At 42.8% G+C, this 16,908-nt stretch overlaps 2 protein-coding genes across 2 annotated transcripts in view; one reads left to right on the forward strand and one right to left on the reverse strand.

Annotated features, from left to right (window-relative positions):
* Positions 1-2,621, reverse strand: part of EFL1 (elongation factor like GTPase 1) — a 558,006-nt gene extending 555,385 nt beyond the window's left edge. The window contains exon 1 of the mRNA XM_077472758.1: positions 2,537-2,621. The gene's annotated coding sequence lies outside the window, so the exon portion shown is untranslated. The remainder of the gene's footprint in view (positions 1-2,536) is intronic.
* Positions 2,622-2,670: 49 nt separating this feature from the next.
* Positions 2,671-16,908, forward strand: part of SAXO2 (stabilizer of axonemal microtubules 2) — a 33,223-nt gene continuing 18,985 nt past the window's right edge. Inside the window, exon 1 of the mRNA XM_077473223.1 lies at positions 2,671-2,821. Coding sequence (XP_077329349.1) covers positions 2,784-2,821 — 38 coding nt within the window. The 5' untranslated portion in view covers positions 2,671-2,783. The remainder of the gene's footprint in view (positions 2,822-16,908) is intronic.

Here is a 16,908-nt window from a genome sequence, read left to right on the forward strand (position 1 = left end):
TACCAAGTTCTGAAAAGTTCAGATTCGGATAGATCTCACACTTTCTTCAAAAAATCTGGAAGAACAAACCTCTCCCGCCACGATTTACAGAATATGAACTATGGTGTGGTCAAGTCATGGAACAAAGGGGGGGGGGGGGGGGGGTGTTTTGGTGGTTTACTCATCACTTACCTCTCCGTCTCATAAGTCCCCTCACATGCAACAATGGGAGTCAGATTTCCAATTCCACTGGGAGTCTGGCAGAAAGCAAGCTTCAACTCTTTCAACCCAAACCATAGAATATGAGGTCAAACCTTAAGAATTTCAATTTGTATGCGATCAGGTAGACCCTTGCACTATATGGTTTTAGTAAATCTGAAGACAAAAATCTGAAGAACATCGACTAATGTGTACAAGGCTTTAGTCTGTCGGGTTCAATATTGAGTTTGCCCACCCTTTGCAGCTATAACAGCTTCAACTCTTCTGGGAAGGTTGTCCACAAGGTTTAGGAGTGTGTCTATGGGAATGTTTGACCATTTTTCCAGAAGTGCATTTGTGAGGTCAGGCACTGATGTGGACAAGGCGACCTGGCTCGCAGTCTGCTCTCTAATTCATCCCAAAGGTGTTCTATTGGGGTTGAGGTCAGGACTCTGTGCAGGCCAGCCAAGTTCCTCCACCCCAAACTTGCTCATCCATATCTTTATGGATCTTGCTTTGTGCACTGGTCCAAATCATTTGGTGGAGGGGGGAGGATTATGGTGAGGGGTTGTTTTTTAGGGGTTGGGCTTGGCCCCTTAGTTCCACTGAAGGGAACTCTTAAGGTGTCGGCATTCCAAGACATTTTGGACAATTTCATGGTCCCAACTTTGTGGGAACAATTTGGAGTGGTGCCTTCCTGTTCCGACATGACTGCGCACCAGTGTACAAGGCAAGGTCCATAAAGACATGGATGAGCAAGTTTGGGGTGGAGGAACTTGACTGGTCTGCACAGAATCCTGATCAGTGGCGACCAGTGGTTATTTTCTTTGGGGGGGGGGGGGGTGTCAGCAAACAGTACCAGCCAACCCCACCGTCACCCGTCGCTCAGCCAGGTCTGGTTCACTTACCCCATCTATGCAGCGCTTCTCCTGGGCTCTCCTATTCTCCTGCCCTCGCTTCCGTTTCCTCCCTCCTTCTCGGTGGCCAATCGGGAGTCTTCTCTTTTTGGCCACACCTGCCGGTCTCAAGCCAGCTCCTGATTGGCTGGATTGAGAATCAGTGTTACAACTGTGAATATTCATTCACTGTTGCAACACCTGGGTGGGCTCATGGCGCAATGCTCTGCGTCACAAGTCCACATATTTTGGATCCTATGGCTCTAATCAGGCGCTTAAAGGGGCCGGATTCCTGAATAGGGGGTGGCAGTGGATAGATGCATGCATAGCATGAATCTATAGATTAGTCATACAGGGGGGGGTGTGGAGAGAGGGGGTGGAGCCCAGGCACCCCTAATGGACAGGCCGCCACTGGTCCTAAACTCAACTCGACAGAACACCTTTGGGCTCAATTAGAGTGGAGACTGCGAGCCAGACCTTCTCGTCCACATCGGTGCCTCACCTCACAAATGCACTTCTGGAAGAATGGTCAAACATTCCCATAGACACACTCATAAACCTTGTGGACAGCCTTCCCAGAAGATTTGAAGCTGTTATAGCTGCAAAGGGTGGGCCAACTCAATACTTAACCCTACAGGGTAAGACTGGGAAGGCGGGCTTCCCAATACTTTTGATAATATAGTGTATAGGAACTATACAGCTCCTCTCTCTTTTTCTGTGTTCAAATGTATTAGCAATTTTTATTTTTTGAGCGTGGGTTATATTTCATTTTGCCGCATTCCTGGATCACGGGATTCTGCCGGCGATTCTAGAGCACCCAGATGTGAAAAGGGCTTAAGAGGCTTGGAGAGGTGGGGAAGGAGAAACAACAGCACACTGATCTACCAATTGAATGGCTGTGCAGAAGTGGGCGAGGGGGTGTCAGGAGAAGTCTGATCATTGGAAGAAGGGAGCAGGCTTAGTTCCCAGCACAGCCAGACAAACCATGCTGCTTAGAGTGGTCAGTTTTTAATAGTAAAGCAGTGGGACTGGCAGGAACACCAGGGATTTCACACAAAGGAAGCAATACAAAGAGGAGAGGAGACTTTCTCATACCGGTACAGCGAGCACATATCAGGAATATGGCATGCCGGCGGAACATACATATAAGCATGTTCTGTATTAGCTACATAGCCTGCTACATAGTAAACATGTGATGATGGTTTATTTCTATAGTGGTTGTGTAATGATATAAAGTGACTGTATACAGAATGGTCCCTGGTGGAGAGGGGAGTGGGCACACAGTGAGAGGTGAGTGCTCTCTCTGGGTCCAGTCCTCCATCTCAGTGACACCATGTAGTGAGGGCTCATTATAGTGTCACTTCTTCTCCCCACAAGTCTCCTAACCTCCCGCCTCCCTGTGAAGTCCTTCTCCTCTCATACATCTCCATGTAAACAAAGCTCCATCCCCGATCATCACTCACCGTCACCAGTGACAGATCCTCTCCTCCAGCATGTGCAGCCCATACCCGGAAGTCGCTCAGCTCTGCGCCTACTCCTGGCTCGACGTGCCCCTGGCGTCATCACGCACACAGCGCGCTGGTTGACAGGACGCTACTGGGGTTGCTAGGAGACAGCGTGCTTGCCTAGTAACCAGAGCCCTGTGCACAGCGTGACATTCCGCAGCGCCACAGCTCGCTGACTACAGACCCGGGATCACCGACCGCAGACATGAGGAGAAAGTGTATCTGTGAGATCTGCACCTGCGGGTAGGAGAGACACACACCACCACCCGGGGAGCAGGGCTGTCTGTACTGAGGGGAGGGGGGACACCACCTGTGACACCACAGAGGAGGGGGGTGCACCACCTGTGACACCAGAGAGGATGGGGGGGACACTGGTGATACCAGAGAGGAGAGAAGAGGGAACACTGGTGATACCAGAGAGAAGAGAAGAGGAGGAGAGACACTGGTGATACCAGAGAGAAGAGGATGGGGGACATTGGTGACACCAGAGAGGAGAGAAGAGATGGGGCGATACTGGTGATACTAGAGAGGAGAGAAGAGATGGGGAGATACTGGTGATACTAGAGAGGAGAGAAGAGGATGGGGGAACACTGGTGACACCAGAGAGGAGAGAAGAGATGGGGAGATACTGGTGATACCAGAGAGGAGAGAAGAGGATGGGGGAACACTGGTGACACCAGAGAGGAGAGAAGAGGATGGGGGAACACTGATGACACCAGAGAGGAGAGAAGAGATGGGGGAACACTGGTGATACCAGAGAGGAGAGAAGAGATGGGGGAACACTGGTGATACCAGATGGGAGAGAAGAGCATGGGGGACACTGGTGACACCAGAGAGGAGAGAAGAGATGGGGGAACACTGGTGATACCAGATGGGAGAGAAGAGCATAGGGGACACTGGTGACACCAGAGAGGAGAGAAGAGATGGGGGAACACTGGTGATACCAGATGGGAGAGAAGAGGGTGGGGGACACTGGTGATACCAGATGGGAGAGAAGAGGATGGGGGACACTGGTGATACCAGATGGGAGAGAAGAGGGTGGGGGACACTGGTGACACCAGAGAGGAGAGAAGAGATGGGGGAACACTGGTGATACCAGAGGGGAGAGAAGAGGAGTGGAGACACTGGTGACACCAGAGAAAAAATAAAGGTTTACAACCCCTTTAACATGCACAGCCGCGCCATATTTTGTGTGCTCCGATGTTGATCAATTCCCCCCATGGTGTATTTTAACCCATTTTCCATGCATTGTCATTGTCATTGAAATGGCCCAGAGGACACACGGGGACCCTTCTACAATTTGGACCGCAGCCGCCCCGGAGGTGTATGAACTGGTATTCAGAGCCGGCCACACTCTCCTTTAATGCAAATTGGATGCGGAAAACCTGCATCCAATTTGCATCAGTGTGAACCCAGCCTAAATCTGTGTCTGTAGTGAATGTTCAAACCTTAATACCATAAATAATAATATGTTATTCGATTTTTATTCCAGGAGTATATAATGAATTTGGAAATTCTACAGAAATGCTTAAATAATGCATTACAATTTAATTAAACCCATTCCATTTTAGTCGACTAAAATGTACTGGAGATATTAGTCGACTAAATACGACTAAAACTAAAACAATTCAGATGAATACAATACAGCTAAAACTAAAACGGCATTTTATTTAAAAGACTATGACTAAAACTAAATTGAAATTTGACATCAAAATTAACACTGCTAACATGGCCACTGGCAATATTAACTTGCAGCTGTAGGCGGCAATACATCCACTTTTTTAGCAGAACTTTCATGTTATTTTTTTAATTTTATGTCAGTGACCCTGAGTTATTTTTAGCTCTTAAAAGTATAATCATATACATAAACACTGGTGAAAAGTGACAATGATATATAGTATAATATGAAACATGAAAGTGTCCAAAGAATGTTTAGTGTATGAAATCTAAAATCCCAAGGAAGGGCCCCGTGGGTGCTAGAAAAAAAATGTATAAAACAATACATAAGCCAATAGGAGAGTCTCGAGTGATCTTCCTTCCTATAAGCCTTGATGGAGGTATAAGCGCATCAATTGAATCCCAAAGGTAATACACACGCGGTAGGGTACTCTTACCAGATGTGGTGGACACACATACCAATGGCAGTGAGTCAATCAAGCCCTTAGTTCTCCTGCGGAAATCGCCTGGAATGGAGGAAGGAGCAGCTCGCAATCCACAGCCACTGAAGGTGTAGGAAGGACCGCAGATACGTCACCCAAGTACATCTACAATGCAGCTCCACAGCCAGTAACCCCCAGACACAGTACAGGCCAGCCCACTGCTAATCATCCATCAGACAAATGGAAGTGAGGGAAACCGCGTGTGTATTACCTTTGGGGTTCCTTTGATCCACTTATACCTCCATCAAGAATTATAGGAAGAAAGATCACTCGAGACTCTCCTATTGGGTTATGTACTGTTTTAAACATTATTTCTAGCACCCACGGGGCCCTTCCTTGGGACTTTGGATTCCATACATTAAACTTTCTTTGGACACTTTCATGTTTCATATTATATTATATATCGTCACTTTTCACCAGTGTTTATGTATATGATTATATATTATTTAAGCGCTACACATATTGTTTTTCACGTTTGCTTGACTTTGTGTTGGCAGCTTTTTTCACTATATTTGGGTTTAGCGCAGTATCTTCCCACTTTTTCCAGTACCCCGAGTTAAGATTTCTGCAATCTTATATTAAATACAGTATTATACAGATAAAGCATTACATTATACACATTTGAACATACATTGAAACCTTGGAGTACAAGCATAATCCATTCCAGGAGAATTCTTGTAATCCACAGCACTCGCATATCAAAGCGAATTTCCTCAATAGAAGTCAATGGAAACGAAGATAATTCATTCCTCATTGACTTCTATTGCATGCAGTACCGCATGTGGCCTGAGGTGGGGGGGCACAGGAGAGCCTCAGAAATACTCTGGGATGGCTCGGCTGAACTTGGAAGTTCCAAGTTCAGCCGAGTATTTCCAAACAGCTCTGAATCATTCCGAGTGTCATTGGCGCCCCGCCAAATGTGGTACTGCACACCCCATTGCACTAGACGTGCCTAGTGTTTAGGTGCTTTTAGGTGCATTTACACATATTTAGGTCCATTATGCCGCGTACACACGACCGGACTTTTCGAGGGACTAGGTCCAACGGTCTTTCCGATGGACTTTCGGCGGAGTTCCGACGGACTTTCTGAATGAACGGACTTGGCCACACACAATCACACCAAAGTCCGATGGATTCGAACATGATGACGTACGACCGGACTAGAACAAGGAAGTTCATAGCTTGTAGCCAATAGCTGCCCTAACGTTGGTTTATGTCTGTCGGACTAGCATACAGACAAACAGATTTCTCGGTCCAGCAGAGTTCCAGTGGGAAAATTTAAAACATGTTCTATTTCTAAAGTCCACCGGATTTTTGACAAGCAAAGGTCCGATGGAGCCCACACACGATCGAATTGTTCTGTCGGACCTTTGCAGTCAAAAAGCCCGGTCGTGTGTATGTGGCATTAGGCATTTTCTTCTGCCAAAACACTTCTCTCCTGAATGCTCAAGTGATGGTTTTTCTTTCTGCCTCTAAATTCCTGTAAATGACTATGTGTGCATGGACACATGGCTAACATGGAGGAGCATTTAGAGGTCATCGTGGCCCAGCCATTCAAACAGCCCGAGCTTGCGAACCCAGAAGGATGACTGGATGATGATGGAAGCGTAAACAATAGTTACTTGTGCGCAAAACCACAAATAGGACGAATATATCCAAGGAAGGCGCCAAAACTCAAACGTGTCCCCACTTATAGTAATAGTGAAAATAGATATAGGTGCCACTAAAGCAAAAAGTAAATAAAAATATTCACTTGGCTCATAAATAAATGTGCTAAACTTAAATATAACCAGAATTCAAGTGCAATATTATGTGCAAATAATGAAATCATCAAATTCATAAATCAGCAAGTAAAAATATATAGAGTAAATAAACCCTCCTGTACCTTTTGTATTGTACTGTAATTGTGTTGTCCCCCCCCCATACATTGTAAAGCGCTGCACAAATTGTTGGCGCTATATAAATCGTGAATAATAATAATAAACCCTACTGGGTAGTGAGCCCAGATCCCTGGTGCTGCAAGAGATAAAAATGTGCCTAAAGCCACATACACAGATTGTCTGCTGAGTTTTTCCTTCAGATTTACCAAAACCATATAATATGAGGTCAAACCTTAGGGGTTTCAATGTGTATGCAATCAGACAGACCCTTGTACTACATGGTTTTGGTAAATCTGAAGACAAAAATCATCAGAAAATCTGATAGTGTGTATGGGGCTTTTATACACAAGTGGGCAGCCAGCAACAAACTAAATAATAAAAAAATCTCCCTTGATAAGTGTTGTAACAAACCATTCAACAATTTTGCAAAAATGCAATAAAATCAATAAATAAAGATAATTCCAAACATGTAATTTGTTACGTTCGTCAGCTGTTTAGCTGTCAGATTTTAAATAAAACCTTGGAACATTTTCGCAGTGAGCACTTAGATCTTTCTAGTTCTTTTACTTATTTCTCTTTGGGGAATCGGTTTAGAGATCTGGATATATTTCCTGATATTTTACCCTTCATGGGACATGCGCTGTGGACCACCTCTTAGGTCGGGGGTCCATTTAATGAGGAGAGCGAAGCGAGTGCTTTGGAGGTGGACGGATGGTCACTACATGCAGTTGCTCTTGGACTCCTTTTTCATCTCATGGACACTCTCTGTTGATGTTCACCTGGGCCTTGTAGTTCACTCTCTATCTTTGAACTTTCTTTAATATTGATTGATTTTTGCACTGCACTTTTTTATGTTTATTGCTTTATTTTTTTAGTGATTTTGTACAGCTGCATTTTATTTTAGCTTTAGGTTTTTTTGCGCCAACTGTTTTTTTATTTTAAACATGAAACATTACATATAAATATTTAACATTTTCCAATTAGCAACCAACAGATGGGGCTGTAAGTTTAATTTCACAGATTTATCAGGTTTTTTTTGTGCTGATTGTTTTTTTATTTTAAACATGAAACATTACATATAAATATTTCATAAATACAATCTTTATATCATATTATATCAAAATTTTAAACATATATAAAAAAAAAAAGAAACCATTAGATCATCAAGGGTACAGTCAATCCTTCATAATTTTAACAATTATCTGACTTCACAGCATTATTTCCCTTCAAGCAAAAACAAAAAACAAAACAAAACAAAACAAGACAAAAAAAAAAAAACACAAACGAAATGTTCCCTCCCTCCGTCCCCCTCTCTCTCCACCTCCCTCCCCCTACATTGAATATCCTATCCTGTCCATCCAAGGCTTCCATATTTTTTCAAATTCCTTCAAGTTTCCTCTTTTTATATACACTGTCCTCTCCTTCCATATTGTTTCTGTTATTATCCTTGTCCAATCTCTTGCCGAAGGGGGGCTCTCTGCCTGCCACCTCTGTGCTATAAGCTTTCTTGCCTGAAACATACACCTCAGTATTGCTTTAGTTGTACAGGATGAGCCCCCTATTCCCTCAGCCAATCCCAGCACACATAGTCTGGGATCTCTCCCTACTCCCACTCCAAACGTTTCATTCAGAGTGTGGATAATTTCTGACCAGTATCGAAATAGTCTGGGACATCTCCAGAACATGTGCGCTAGGTCCCCAGTATCTTGACATCTTGGACACTTATCATCCTCTCTTTTCCCGAAGCCAAACAGTTTAAAGGAATACTTTAAAGGGAAAAAAAAAAAAAAACATATAAATATTTCACATTTTCCAATTAGCAACCAACAGATGGCGCTGTAAGTTTAATTTCACAGATTTATCAGGCTAGCCTAGCTGCTTTGTTGAAAAAAAAATGCCTATGGGTGCATTCACACTATATTCCAGGGATAAGCAATCAGCAGACCTCCAGCTGTTGCAAAACTACAAGTCCCATCATGCCTCTGCCTCTGGGTGTCATGATTGTGGCTGTCAGAGTCTTGCTATGCCTCATGGGAATTGTAGTTCTGCAACAGCTGGAGGTCCGCTAATTGCATATCCCAGCTATATGCGATGACTTGCATTTATTTGCACAAGAAAAAATATAGTTCATTTTTGGGCACATAGGAAACAATTGTTCTATTTACACATCAATGCTATTGCGATCTACGCAATATGGAAAAATGCATGCGTGCCTTTTTTTATTTTATTTTAGGTGACACCCTTGCAGAGACCTTTGTTGATCATGTACAGAAAAACCCAAGTCTCTGCAGATGGTATGAAGGAGCCCTAAATGGTTCACAGAGCTAGTTAGTATGTTTAACCGCTTCTCGCCCGCCGGCCGTCATATGACGTCCTTGACTTTAAGCGGTGATACCTGAATGATGCCTGCAGTTACAGAAATCATTTGGATATCTTCTTTTTCAGCCAGCGATTCCATAAACCATAAGAATGACTATAGCGCCTGTTCAGCCGCTTGATCGTTCTTCCGGGCGGCGAGGGGGGATATCCCCCTTTCTCACCACCCTCCAATGCTTCTCCGAGCTCACCGCTGCCATCAGCGAACTGGAGAAGAGATCCGCCGGCCCCAGATGCTGACCATAGAGATTTCTGGAAGACCAGATGGTCCCCGGAATCTTCATGTTTGTTCGGAGGCCGGGCGCGATGTTATGGCGTCATGCCCGGCCTCTGCATTCGAAAAAATGTCGCCGACTTAGCTGGGAAGCTGAGATCGTTTTTTAGTTTGTTGTTTTATTTCAGGCTTCCCAGCCTAGAGGTGAGATGTGGGGACTTATTGACCCCATATCTCACTGTAAAGAGGACCTGTCATGCTTATTCCTATTATAAGGAATGTTTACATTCCGTATAATAAAAAAAAAGGGATAAAAAAAAATAAAAAATGGAAAAAGAAAAATGTCAGACTACAAAAATAATAGTAAAATTAACAATAAAAAAAAAAAATTAAAGTGCCCCTGTCCCCGTGTGCTTGCATGCAGAAGTGAACGCATACGTAAGTCGTGCCCACATATGTAAACGGTGTTCAACTCACACATGTGAGGTATCACTGAGAACGTTAGAGCGAGAGCAATAATTCTAGCCCTCAACCTCAACTGTAACTCAAAACATGTAACCAGTAAATAATTTGAAAGCGTCGCCTATGCGGATTTTTAATTCCCGAAGTTTGGTGCCATTTGGTGCCATTCTACAAGTGTGTGCAATTTTGAAACGTGACATATTCGGTATCTATTTACTCGGCGTAACATCACCTAAAAAAAAAATAATAATAATTAAAACAAATCAAATACTGTGCGAGATAAACGGCTGCCATTTTATTCTCTAGGGTCTCTGCTAAAAACAAAAAAAAACTGTGTTTGGGGGTGCTATGTAAATTTCAAGCAAAAAAAGAGGATTTTTACATGTAGGAGAGAAATTTCAGAATTGTCCTGGTAGGCAAGTGATTAATATACACACACAGCTGAATGAATCGGAGGAGGACAACTTCCCTCATCCTTCCTGCTCTGTTCATATAACTCTGCATGGAGTTCAGAGTGATTCCAAAGAGAGTAGTTAGTGCTGGGCTTTCTCTTTAGAAAACCTAGAATGCTCAGCAAAACCAACCACATAGTTGAAACATCTTCTCTAGAAAATTTATTTAAAAAGAGAACTGTCTACATAGAAATTTATCAGCAAATGCTACAGTATTTGAAACTGTAGAGTGCGAATTCAAATTGACAGTAAAAAACTTTGCTGTGTGAATGTCTCAGCGTTCGCACATCTGTCACAAATAACCCCCATAATGTGTCATTTTATTTTATTTCCTATAACTGACAGCTCCATCTAGTGGCCATAATGTTTTATTTTTATGAGGCCAGGATCACACTGTAAAAGGAGTGCTGTGCGTCTCTGTTCCCCATTTCAGGGATGAATCAGGGCTGATTCTATGCCTGAATTCGGCCCTGAAATGGAGCCAAAACTGCCAGCGTTTCTGTGCAGCGCGCTCCGCAGCCACAACGGATATATGTGAAGCGGTTCCATAGGGAGCCAGTCACATTCTCCTGCTAGGCAAATTGGATGCGGGGAAATCCGCATCTAATTCACATAGGTTTGAACCCGGTCTGATATGACATTTCACTCATAACACACATTACGGGGATTATTTATTACACCTGTGCGAATGCTGCCTGGTAGAAGCATTATCTAGTCAGCTGAGAGGGAAATGGACTACAATGGTAATGGTGGCACACGTGGCCACTAGATCGCGCTAAGGGGTTGATTTACTAGGAAAAAAGACTATGTGCTCTGCATGTGAAGTTGCTCCAGAGCTTTGTAAATAAGCAGAAAGTCTGCTGACTTCCATCATCCAATCGTGTGCAAACAAAAATGCATTTTATTTTATTTTTTGTGTCAAAAGTCTCCAATCTGTCCGCCATAATGTTGCAGTCCTGATAAAAATTGCTGATCGCCCCCATTTTTAGTAAAAAAAAAATAATAATAAAAATGCCATAAATCTATTCCCTATTTTGTAGGTGCTATAACCAATCAATTCCCCGCTTATTGCGATTTTCATTACTAAAAATATGTAGAATACATATTGACCTAAACTGAGGAAAAAAATTGGTTTTAAAAAAAATAAATAAATTTGGGGATATTTATTATAGCAAAAAGTACAAAATATTGTGGTTTTTTTTTTCAAAATTGTCGCTCTTTTTTTGTTTATAGCACAAAAAATAAAAACCGCAGAGATGATCAAATACCACCAAAAGAAAGCTCTATTTGTGGGGGGGAAAAGGACATCAATGTTGTTTGGCATGTTGTACAGCATTGCATGACCGAACAATTATCAGTTAAAGTGACGCAGTGCCGTATTGCAAAAAATTGCCTGGTCATTGAGCAGCCAAATCTCCTGGGGCTGAAGTGGTTAAAGTGAAGCCTCACCTCATTTACTAAGCTCTGGAGCAACTGCAGTTGCAAATTGCAACTGCACTTTGAAAAGTGCAGTCTATTTGCCTTTAGTAAATCAATTCCATAGTATTTTAGGATACTACGATACTTAGCATCATCTAGTGGCCAAATGTAGTATTTTCCCTTTTAAATCAATGAGAAACATTTGACCAGCATAGGAAATAGCCTAAAAACATTTTTTTTAGCACAGAACCAATGTACATGTACTTTCACTGGGCAAATTGTTTAATGTTTAAAAAACTGACCACTTGTTATACACAGATATTAGGTTTCTAGAGTAGATACAGAGTAGATGATACTTTGCTTTAATTCTGGCTTGGTTTACCTTGCTTCAGCCTTTATTACAGTTATATGGCACACTAATAGGACCTGTCTGTTCCCACAGATTCTTTTTTCACAGGTGTCAGTGTTACCAAAAACAATACTCGTTTGTTTGCTGTGTGTGTATCTCACAAAGGTTAGAATTTAAGCCTAATAACATGTAGGTAGCTGAGGTCCATGTTGAGTAGTTGCCTAGGAGCATAGCCTGGGTGTGCCTATGATGTCCTGTACACATTAGTAAGAGTTACTAAGGAGAACAAATACAAAGGGACACTGGTGTAATGACATCCAGTGACTGCAAATAGTATTCATTACATCTCTTAGAGATCAGTGTAATACATAGTAACACAAAGTAACACATCAAACTACTAATGTAGGATTATTTCAGATTTTTGATGTTCAAAGCGGTACATTGTTTTGAATGGAAATTTGGCGTTTTATATTGTAGGCCTGTAATTCTTAGGAATAACTCACTTAGACCCCTTTCACACTGAGCCGCCCTGGGCATCGGCGGTAAAGTGGCGCTATTTTTAGCGTCACTTTACTGTCATTTTAGCGGCACTATTCAGCCACTAGCGAGGCAGTTTTAAACCCCCCCCCCCGCTAGTGGCCGAAAAGGGGTTAAATCCTCCCGCAAAACTCTGCTGCAGCGGTGCTTTACCGGCGGTATAGCAGCGTTGCCCCATTGCTTTCAATGGGAAGGAGCGGTGGAAGAGCGGTATTCACCGCTCCTCCACCGCTGCAATAAAATTGCTGGCAGGACTTTTTGTGACTTTTTGTGACGCCATGCCAGCGCAGCGCCCAGTGTGAAAACACTCAGGCTTTCACACTGGGTTTGCAGCTGAAGCTTTTTTCAGGGGCTTTACATGCGCTGTTTTTAGCGCTGTAGGGCCTGAAAAATGCCTCAGTGTGAAAGGGGTCTAAAATCTGTCCGAACAAGAGTCCAGTAGACATCCCGGGTATGATAAAGTTTGAAACACGAAATCATGAATGATAAAATAATAAATAACTATAAATAATTATAACAAATAATAATAGAATAATAATAAAAATCATTCAATAATGTAATCAAATCAGAAACACTGAAATTTGTGCAGTTGCAGAATTGTCACTGTCATTACTTTCAGTGTTTGATGACGGATTTCCCCACAAATCACTATCGCTCAATTCTGCAAGTGATTCTAATTTATTATCGCTGTTTTCTAGCTGGTCTAAAACCACTTTGATGTAAAGAGACGCTTTTTGGTTGCTATGGGCAATCTCCAGTTTCCAGGCAGAAAGAACAGTATTTATAATATAAAATTGCATGCAAAATAATTTGATACAGTAATGTAATCTGTAAGATTTCAATGCACTGTATTTTTTACTTTTTGAATTTGGCGCCGTGCTCCGACCCCATGCGTCGCAATGCTGCCAGGGAACGGAGCTCGGCACTGTGATAGATCTGCCAGAGGAAGGCTCGCACACAGCAAGGAGACATTGCAGGATCCTGGGGATAAGGTAAGTACATAGTTACATAGTTACATAGTTAGTAAGGTTGAATGAAGACACCAGTCAATCCAGTTCAACCTGAGTGAGTGTGGGTGCATGTCTACATATGTCCCTATCCCTGTACATTATGATGCTCATCTGTTACATTATTATTTATCTAACCACTTGACCACTGGGCACTTAAACCCCCTTCCTAACCAGACCAATTTTCAGCTTTCGGTGATCTCAGACTTTGACAATTATGCAACTCTGTACCCATATAAAAATGTTTTTTTCACACAAATAGAGCTTTCTTTTGGTGGTATTTAATCACCGCTGGGTTTTTTATTTTTTTATTTTTTGCCCTATAAATCAAAAAAAAACTGAAAATTCGGTAAAAAAAAAATTCTTTGTTTCTGTTAAAATTTATTGCAGAGTATTGGCAGAGTATTGGCGAGTATGTCAGAGTATTACAAATGGTTGGTGCTATATAAAACCTGTATAATATAATATTGGCAGAGTATTGCACAGTATGGGCAGAGTACTGTCACAGAACAGCACTGTGGGCACTACACATCCAGCCCACAGCACTGCTGCAATCTCTCCCCCTCTCCCCTCATCAGTACACAGAGAGGAGGGAGGAACCAGCATCCGTTTACCGCGATGCGCCGGGTCTTCCAGACCCAGCAGTCACAGATGTTTGTGAAAGCACACCCCAGGGGGGCGCGCAAGAGCAAGAATCTGGGAGGATGTCCTCCTAGAAAATCATGGCTGCGCTGTAGCCGTCTTTCAGCTATGGTCTGGTCGGCAAGTGGTTAAAGTACCCATATAGCACCATCAATTTATGCAGCGCTCCACACTCGCATTGGTCCCTACCCTCAAGGAGCCCACAATGCAAGGTCCCCAACTCACATTCATATACTAGGGCCAATATTTGGACGGAAGCTAATTAACCTACCAGCATGTCGTTGGAGTGTGGGAGGAAACCGGAGCATCCGGAGGAAACCCACGCAGGCACAGGGAGAACATGCAAACTCTAGGCAGGTGGTGTCGTGGTTGGGATTTAAACCAACACCCTTTTTACAGCTAGGCGAGAGTACTACCCACTACACCACACTGCCACCCTAAGTAACTTTGCCTGGATCCTGTGATGCGATTCCGTGTGTGGCTTGGGGTTACCGCTTTTGGTACTGAAAATTCACCCCGAGCCACACTCAGGATTACCGCTAAGGAGATTAAAACGTCCTAAGGCCCCTTTCACACGGGCAGATGGAATTCAGCTTTTAGCTGCAGATAGATGAAGTTATCTACCGCACCTTAACTCACACAATGCTCTCCTATGGCCCCATTCACACACTGCATTTAGCAATGGTTTTGTTACATGGGGTTTTGTGCAGTTAGACTTATTTAGTGCAGCTATCTGCACATAACAGCAGATAATCGCAGTGTACTATTTCTTCTGTGGATAGCAGAGGCAACGAGGAAAGAAAAGTACATCAGAAATGGCAAAAATGTTCCAGCGCAGCTAAACGCAGCCGCATGTAAACTCACGTAAACGCTGCAAATTTCAATGTACAACTGCAAGTTATCAATGTGCCTCGAGTCTTGGAATCTCAGAATAAAAAAACATGCTTTTAACATCGGCAGAACTACCGCCCATGTGAAAGAGGCCTAAGAGTAAAATGATAGCTAGAATGTGGGGGGTTGATATGAGAAAAATTCATGAAGCCTAAAACCCACCCCAGAGAGAGGTGGTCCACCTAAAGTTGAATTTTAGGAACAGGTTAGAGTCACTCACCAGCCTTATATGTCAGCAAGACCAGAAGACATGGAGCATATAGAGCCCTCCTCCCCCTGACATCTCCAACACAGCAGATAACTCTGTGGGACCCATTTATGTAAGGTGTTGGGGACCCTGTACCACCTACTTAGCCATTTTGGTAATTTTGACATTTCCACTTTCACTGGCTGGCAAGTGGCCCTTCTTGCTAGTATTCAGTTTGCACTATATAGTAACTTAATAGCCCTAATTTTCCTGAAATCTACAGCCATGGTGGTAACATATGTGACATTAAGCTCCTATCAGGCCTCCAGCTCACTAGTGGTGTACCTAAGCAAAGGTGGCAAATGTGGTCTTCATAGGTGTTGCCACTTACAGGGGGCATTTTATGCGCTGTTGGACATTGGTCTTCCTTCCAATGAAGCTTGCATAGCTTCAGGTATGATGGAAGAGGAGCACAAAACTGACCACCAGTGTGATAGGAAGGCTCTACATTAACCACCAGTGTGACATGGGATGGGGGGCAGAACTGCCAGTGTTAGGGGCACATTTACACTGACTTCCAGTATAAGGTTGTCACTCTCTGAGCTGCTTATCTGGGCATTATTATTATTATTATTGCTGTTATTATTTGTTTAAAGCACTAAAGGCAAAACTTTTTTTACAGTTTTGGTCAGAGTGGAGATGAATTAGAACACTTGAGAGCTTTTGTTGCTGCCTGAGCCCTTGTTAAGGAGATTCACCTTCTCTGTCCTGTTTACCATTATCATTGAAAGTAAAAGAAAATCCCAAATTTTGGGATGTCCCCAGAAAAGTAATAGAGGTTCTGGTGACCTGGGGGTTCCCAAAGAATTCCATTAATTTGCAGAGATTTCCTCTAACTTCCTGTTTGGTTATGGGACAGGAAGCGAAGGGATATCTCTGTATCGGGACACAGACAGTGACAAAAAATCTGACAGAGGTTATAATTATCCCTTGCTTTATCCAAAATGAAAAGGTTTGCCTATAGTTCTACTTTAATTTCATGATTGGTAATTCAAATTTTTTGTTATATGAAGGGGAAAGGGATGTTAAAGAAAGGATCCTCCCCAGGTTTCAAATATGCTACTTATTAGTAGATGCAGTCGGTAGTAAAAAAATGTTTATTTTTTATTTTTTTTCAATGCAGGTTAATAATGGATTCCAGGCAGAAGCAATGTGCCTTCATTGGGTTTTTGACGAAGGATGGGTTCAGGCTGTTCAACATTCACCGGAGGCTACAGAATGTTTGTGGAGTTGACACTTGACAAGAGCCACCAATGACAAGACATTGCTCTTATTAATGGTGTAATTTTGTAGCTTTCTGTGGATGTTGGGCAGCCTGCACCCCTGTTTTGTCAAGAACTCATATGATGGCACTTTGCTTCTACTTGGAATCCATTTTTTTACCTGCAATGAAAAAGAAGAAGACTTACTATAAAGGAAGAGTAATGCCACGTACACACAACTGGACTTTCTGGCAGACTAGGTCCGATGGGATCAGTCCGTCAGACAATCCGACCGTGTGTGGGCTAGTCCGATCGTTTTTCAGGAAAAAAAAATCAGACGAACCTAGAAATAGAACATGTTTGAATTCTATCCAATGAACTCAATTCCGACGGACTAAAAATCAGGAAAACCATTAGTTGGTGCTGGTCCGATGGACCAAATACGACGCAAAGACAGCTATTGACTACTGGCTATTGAACTTCCTTGTTTAGT

The sequence above is a fragment of the Lithobates pipiens genome, unplaced genomic scaffold (assembly GCF_037356315.1).
Source record: "Lithobates pipiens isolate NorthernLeopardFrog02 unplaced genomic scaffold, aLitPip1_a1.2 Scaffold_8, whole genome shotgun sequence".
NCBI classification, from domain to species: domain Eukaryota; kingdom Metazoa; phylum Chordata; class Amphibia; order Anura; family Ranidae; genus Lithobates; species Lithobates pipiens.